This window comes from Myotis daubentonii, chromosome 3 (assembly GCF_963259705.1).
Source record: "Myotis daubentonii chromosome 3, mMyoDau2.1, whole genome shotgun sequence".
Lineage (NCBI taxonomy): Eukaryota > Metazoa > Chordata > Mammalia > Chiroptera > Vespertilionidae > Myotis > Myotis daubentonii.
The window spans coordinates 205,079,898-205,087,171 of NC_081842.1; the positions used below are offsets into that span (position 1 = coordinate 205,079,898).

Consider the following 7,274-nt stretch of genomic DNA (forward strand, 5'->3'; position numbering starts at 1 on the left):
CATCCTCCAGAAATTCTGTTGCTTTGTTACTAATGTTGTGGTCTCACCCCATAACAAAGAAACAGCATTTCCGGAGGATGAGCCCAGAAATCAGGATTTTAAAAAGATTCCCTGGTGATTCTAATGTGCAGCCAAGGTTGAGAACCCCTGCTCTATATGCTCAGTTGAAATTCCTATTTGCTAAATGGAAGAAACTGAGGCCCAACTCTTCTGGGCTGAGGCACAGCCTCCACTGTCAAGGACTGGCTGCCATGCTGCCTCCTGGGTGGCTCAGCCTGTTGGTCCCCCAACAACCAGAATCCATTCCCTGTGGGGTAGGGCGGAGGGCAGGGCTGCAACTCAAGGCAAACTGCTGGCTCTTCACTTGATTTCAGAGAGAGGGAGGGAGAGGGAGAGAGAGATAGAAACATCAATGAGAGAATCATTAATCGGCTGCCTCCTGCACACCCCATACTGGGGATCCAGCTCACAACCCGGGCATGTGCCCTGAGTAGGAAATCGAACGGTGACCTCCTGGATTATAGGTCAATGCTCAACCACTGAGCCAGCGAGTTTTGATATAGAAGCTCAACAGATTATGGGGCAATCATTCCAACAACAGGCTTTGCATCACCCATCAGTGACGTGGGGAAATGCTCCACAAACAAGGTTAACTGAAACAACCAAGATACAAAACTTCCTGCACAATCAGATCCCAGATTTGTAATTCGGGAAAAAGGCAGGAAGCAAGTAATGCTGAAGTATGAACCCAGATGGTGTATGAGGAATGGGATAGGTGATTGTTTTAAAGAAGTAAATCTTCAAAGTGTGACTGCATTCCTTTAAAAATATTTCGTTACCTCCATATTGTTTTGTATTTGAATGAGCATTTCTTTTCTTTTGATTATACTTTCTTCACGTGTGTGGAGCGCCTGCCTGTATCTGCCGGCGATAGGCACGCAGACCCTAGACAGCTCCGTTAGCCAATGGATGCTGTGCTGTGTTACCTTCTTGTTAGAGAAAGACACAATCCCAAAACAGAAAACAAACGAAAAAAAAGCTCTTGCCTTGTAGGAGAAGGAACCCTGGCTCCCGGGGTCGGCGCTGCTCGTGGGCGGGAGCTGCTGCAGCTGCAGGGCTGCGCTGTGGGCTCGGTCCATGGTGTCTAAGCGCACATCCCGCGGGCCTGGCTCAGAAGCTGGGCTGCACTATGCGGGACCGGAGCGGTGGGCCATCGTCCCGGCGGTGTTCACCGCCTTCCGCTAGCCATCTCTGTCTCACGCCAAAACCGTCCTTCAAGGCCCTTCCGGCTGATTTATAGCCTTTTCCTCATCTTCACTCAGAGACGTGCAAATTCCTGCAAGCGGACAGCCAGGGATGCGTTTCCTGATTCCTGCGGTGCTCTGGGGGTTGGGAATGGGGGGGGGGGGAGGGGGGAGAGGAACATTAAAAATGCATGTACAGTGAAACACTGAGCCCAGCTTTGTTACCTGAGAATACCACTAGGATAAAGAACAAACTGTCATGAGAAGTGAGGTCATTAAAAAAATTGTATCATGCCTTTGGTCCCCTTAATAAAGATATGGCTCATCTACCTCAAAATCATTTTCCTTGGCCCTTAACAATCCCCTTTCCTCTCCCCCTCTGCTTCCTTCCTCCCATCCTAATTTAAGTCCTACTTTTTTCCCATAGAATCCTCTAGTAGAATACTGCCTGTGTCTACTTCTCCAGGCCTCTAAATAAATAAAAATAAATAAATCCCATTGTCACAAAAGGAACCATCAGGGTTCTGACTTAGGACAGAAAGAATGAGAAAAGTTATCTCCATGGAAAAGGGAAGAACTGGGCTGCCATCTAGGGTCAGAGAGGTAACACAGGACTGGAGGTGGAAGATCTGTGCAACCAGTTACCTCTGGAGACTCAGTTGTCTCATCTGTAAAGTGGGGGTAATAATGTGACTTCAAGTTAAAACCATCAATGGTGGTAATTCCTGTTACCATCACTGGACTGATATTTCCAGTGGGTCTCGAACTTTTCTACCAAATAGAAAAGAAAAGGTACGCCCTCATGTTGTGAGAGTCATGGCCTGAAACCCCCTCCCCGCCCCCCAAATGTTAAGGGTTTCTTTGAGATCCTCTTATATTTAAAAAAAATAACACAGATTTGGATTCTACTGTAAAGCCTATGTGTATTTTAATATTAAAATATTTTAAATTGCTTTTGATCTGCCAAGTGCTACTGGTTTTACCTTGGGCAAGTACTTTAACTTTTCAGCCAGTTTCCTTGCTGTAAAATATGGGTAACAACCTCCCTACCACAGGGTTGTGGTTAGAATCTGCTGAAGTCATGCATGTAATATGGATGCATAGTGAATGGTCAGTGAATGTCAGCTGTTATTAGTATTCATTTTATTCTTTTTTAACTTTAAACTTTTCTTTTAATTATTTCAAACTGTAATTCAGCCAGAAAAGAAAATAGTGATTTTTCAGGGGGAAATCAACAGGATTGGCATGAAAAATCTTTAATGGTAATGAGTAAATTATGTTATACATATATCACTTAAATTCTTTATAGTTTAAAGCATTACCTAAGTCTCCCTTTTCCCCCATTGACCTCTCTCTGGCCACTCCCACCCCCCCTTAATTTTATTTGTATTAATTATTTAATTTACCCATGAATAGTCCTTTCTTTATTCCATGCATTCATGCAACAGATAGTTATTGAGGGCTTACTACGTGCCAAACAGACCCAGTCTCTGCCATGACTCCAGGCTTCAGAAGGCTGCCTCTTGTCTTTCCTGTGGCTTCCACTTTCCCCTGTTATCTAGCCCTAGACTCAGGAATGCTGGTTCCTGGTGTGAACAGCACAGTCATATGTCACAGGGCTAACGCTGTGTCCAGCATCGAGGAGACACCGGATGCAGGACTTAGCACAGGGGCAGCCTTGAAGACCATTTGGCCCACGCGTCACTTTATCAAATGGCCTTCAGCTGGGGCTATACTCCTATATCCATATATTCCACTCATCAGACAGCTTTATAACTGGCATTCCAAACCCAGACCTCCCAGACGGTAAAGCCCCGTGAGTGTCTGCAATCTCGTGGATTCAGAATTATTCAACACTTCGCTTTAACGTGTGTGTGTGAAAAGCATTATTGCATTAAATTGGCGTATCCCTGTTTTACTTTTTAGCACAACAGCCTTAGGGAGAAAGACTAGCCCAGGGCTCTCCCTACCTCTGCAAGACCCTTCGAGGCCTTCACCCTGGAGCTGAAGGGGCACTGGAGCTCAAGCTCGCGGGAGATGTTTGCGGAATCCCCTGTTCAGTTGCTCCCTTCCCAGCGGTCGTCCAGAACCTGGCACAGTGACCTCCAGACGGCCCTATGACCGGCTCAACAGCCAGGCCTGCGAAGCACCTGCTGCACGGGGCCTGCTTCCCCCCAAGGGTGGTCCTCAACCGCCACTCCGGAGCTCAACGGTACACCCAGCCCCACCCACAGGACATCCCAGACAGCAAACGGGCCTTGGGGACGTGCCAACGGGGCGATGGGAACCCAGGCCTGTTAACCGCCTCGAGACCGGCTGGCTTGCTCAGGTGGGTTTGCTTTTGCGTCTGTTTGCTGTCGTCTAATTTGCTTCTGAAAAGCAGCTTCCCCCTCTGCCTCAGGAACCCCAAGGCCTCAGAGGCACTGCCTCCAAAAACAGGCTCGCTCTCAGGTGGTGGGAGTTGGGACTAAAAGCCCTGGAAGGACGCTTTGCAAGTTGTCCTTCCTTATAAGACATACGTTATTTGCCTAATGACTCTTTTCCTGACTTCAAAGCACAAGTAACCGATTCTGTGTTGCCAGCCATCTCATTTTGAGGCCCTCGCAGTCGCTGGTGAGCACAGGGCTGCGGCTCAAGAAAGGAAAGATAATTCACTAGATGCTTGCTTCCGCTCCACCCCTTCTGCCTTATCTCAATTAATTATTTCACCAACCCACAGAACAGGTTTTATAGATGAGAGAACTATAGCTCATAGCTGCTAAGGGTAGGGTCTGTATTATAATTTGGCTGTCTGAAAAAAAAGAAGATAAAACACGCTTTTCCCACCTGGCCATTCAGCTTCTTGCTGACCAGTGCCAGTTAGACACCAGGCGCGTTTCCTTTCCTGGGCTTTGGCTCACGAAAGGGTACACCCCCCAGTCCCCTCCCCTTGAGCTGGAAACGACAACTTCCAGCGGGCAGCATAGATCGAGAATGCTTCCCCTTATTCCACCTGCTCACTCCATTTCACTTCCTGATTAGGTAAAGCCTGTCGTCGCCTTTACTAAGGCATGCCCGTGCCCCCGTCCTCTCACCTTCGATGCAAAGATGGAAAATAAACCCCAAAACATTCTGAGACACTGACAAGGCTGGTGACCGTCAGAAGGACGGGTGTTTACACTAGGGGACCTCGGATGATCACAAATGCATTCGCGTTTGCAGAAACGAAGGCTGCACTCAAGCCCCCACTCCTTGCGTCCCAGTCACTACTCACCGGCGGCGTTCCCCTCGGGCCCACCTATCAGAGGTTCCTGAGAGATGACTGAGCCGCTGCGCGCAACCCGGAGGCACAGCCCCCTGAGTCCCTGCCCCGACTCGGTGCTGCCTGGGGCCTGCGGTGTTTTGCTTTCAAAGACCGCAATTTGATTGGCGCGGCTGCCTGCCAGTCAGAAGCTGGAGGGCACTTTGCTCAGACGAGTGGCTGTGAGGGAGGGTGGGCGGGACGTTGCCGAATTGGCTGCGCTGCCAGGCTTGGTTGAAGCGTAGGGGGAGAGCCTTGCGGAGGCCACAGCCTGCAGGAACGTTGCTCTCACCTCGAGCCGGTCCCTCTAGCGGCCACGGGAAGGATCTGGGAACACATCCCGCTCCCCCTCTCCCTCTGTCCTGGGGAGCTCAGGTGACCACTCACCTCCACCTGCGGGGCAGGTGGCAGCTCCCGGGCTTTGCTCCTGCCATCCAGTCCCCCAAACCCCACGCTCTCACCGCGATCCAAATCCTGCACATCCTTTAAGACCCGGTTTTCCCCCAAAGTTATATATATATATATATATATATATATATATATATATATATATATATACACACACACACATACACATACATACTGTATATACTGTATATCTGCCTGCCCTCCGTAATACCCGTTGGGCGCATCATATGCCAACCCTCCAGCACGCCCGCAGCTCAGCAACACGTGAGGGCCTCCTAGCACTGATGTCTCCCTGATGCACATCTGTGCGAATTAACACGAGCATAGAACTCACACCTTTTCACTAACACGCATTTCGTTTCCGATCCTCACAACAAGCCTCTGAGTGAGCCACTGCGCTCATCCCATGTTACCGATGCAGAAAGGACATTCGGGCAGCGACCTCAGTGATGACAGAAGGGCCAGTTACGGTGGAGATGGCGCAGGAACGCCTGAGAGCGCGTCGGAAACTGGCTGAGGTAGGGACGGCCCACGGGCGGCGGGGCGGGCGGCGGGCGCTGCCTCCAGAGGGAAGGGCCGGGACAACTTAGGGTAAGATGTTGGATTTCATCCTAAGTTTAAAGGGACGCCGGGGGCGGGTCCTAAGCAGGGGGCTGACAAGGTGACTGTGACTGCTCCGAAGCGTGGAGAGAGGGGCTGGTAGAACCCGAGGCGGGTGCCTTCGTACAATCGCCCATATCAATCTCTTTTTCTTTTGTTACTGTCAACAGGGCTTGGGTGAGAGTTCTCGTAGGTTTATTCCTTGAAGTAGGATTTCTGGGTGGACAAGATTGTGAGACTTTTGTCCTATCACAAGAGGTTTGAGGGGTCGCCGAGGTAAGCCTCCATTGGGTTTCCCCATGGTGGTGAGGTAGGTAGGATGAAGCCTAAAATTCTGGCAGCTTCCCTGCAGTTTTTAAAGCGTCTCTAACGATTGGCCAATGACTGAGCACTCTAAAGAAACAGAGGACACCATTGGCTAGAGTTCCTCACGTGGTCTCCAGACTGTTAGGCTGTGGTTGCCATGGAGACGGAGAAGGTTGGGCCAGGCCAGACTCAGCCCTGGGGGAACCGATGAGGTAGGAGGCAGGTCCTGTTGGGGCACTGGTCCCAGGGTCCTGGGAGGTGGGCCTGGCGCACCCATGGGGCACCCCCCGAGACCCCGCCCTGCTGGGTACCCGGTGATGCCCGAGGGCGGGAAGAAACCACCGTTGGAGGTAACCCCTCCCTGGATCGTGCCCGCAGAGTCCCCACCTGCAACATGGTGATTGCACCCAGGGCATGCCTTCCCCACGGAGCTTCCGTGCGGGGCCTGGGCAGCTGACTCCCCGCCTCCGCCTCGCGAGTGTTTGGGACTGCGGGGCCTGGCAGCTGGTGGGCGGCAGAGAGCAGAATTCTCACCCCAGCTCCTCTGGCCTCCCTCTGCCAACATCTTTCCTGCTCCGAGCCCCACGCCGGCCACCTGCGAAAAGAAAGGGTGAGATTGGAATCTAGTGGTCATAGCCGGCTGTGACACCTTCTGACACGTTTCTCAGCTTATGAAAAATTTCAAGTGGGTTATTTACCTGCGGGTGCTTTGAAAAATGTAAAAAAATAAGACACACCGTAGCATTATAACTAAATGGATAAAATCTCATACAGTCGAAACTATTCATGCAAATCCCATAAGCAGCATACATGGTTTAGCATATATTGATATACCCTATACAGTAGCATACATGTATGTATAAATGCTTAAGATATGTGATAATACTATAATATAAATGATAAAGGTTTTTTTAAACATAGAGATGGTACAATGAAAACATGCCTATCGTAATCATGTGAGGTAAATCTTTATAGAATGCAGCTCTTGAAGGAAAGAGTCGTATTCTGAGGACATCTATATACATTATTGCTAACATGTGTTTACCCCTAGTAAACACATTCACTCATTCATTCCACAAATATTTATTGAGTAACTACTATGTGCCAGGAAACAGACTGGGGATTCCATGATGAATATTCTATTGGGGAAGATCACAAAGAAATACACACAAAATATGATGTTGGGTAGAGACAAATGCTATGAGAAAAATAAGGCAGGTTCCTGGGCCAATGAAAGGTGGGGCAGTGCTTCTTGGGAGTGGTCCAGGGAGTCACCCCTAAGGGCTGAGCAGAGTCGCAGATGAACCTGGTGACAGGACCAGAAGATGATGCTCACTGTAGTGAGGGGAGCAATCCCCGGCAACAAGGAGACATTGCAGAGGCTGGAGAGGTCCCTGTGGGGAAGAGGATTCGTTTGTAGGTAGTGGGATATGACA

The 7,274-nt window shown here is 49.8% G+C and overlaps 1 protein-coding gene across 2 annotated transcripts in view; it reads right to left on the minus strand.

Moving 5' to 3' along the window:
* Window positions 1-4,639, minus strand: part of NIPAL3 (NIPA like domain containing 3) — a 38,532-nt gene extending 33,893 nt beyond the window's left edge. Inside the window, exons 1-3 of one of the 2 annotated variants that reach the window (XM_059690811.1) lie at window positions 4,498-4,616; window positions 1,890-2,015; window positions 1,047-1,382 (exon numbers count right to left, since the gene is read on the minus strand). In XM_059690811.1, the coding sequence (XP_059546794.1) occupies window positions 1,047-1,139 (93 nt within the window). In that variant the 5' untranslated portion in view covers window positions 1,140-1,382; window positions 1,890-2,015; window positions 4,498-4,616. Of the gene's footprint in view, window positions 1-1,046; window positions 1,383-1,889; window positions 2,016-4,497 lie in introns of both variants that reach the window. The other variant, XM_059690813.1, reaches the window with a different exon arrangement.
* Window positions 4,640-7,274: the final 2,635 nt, after the last annotated feature.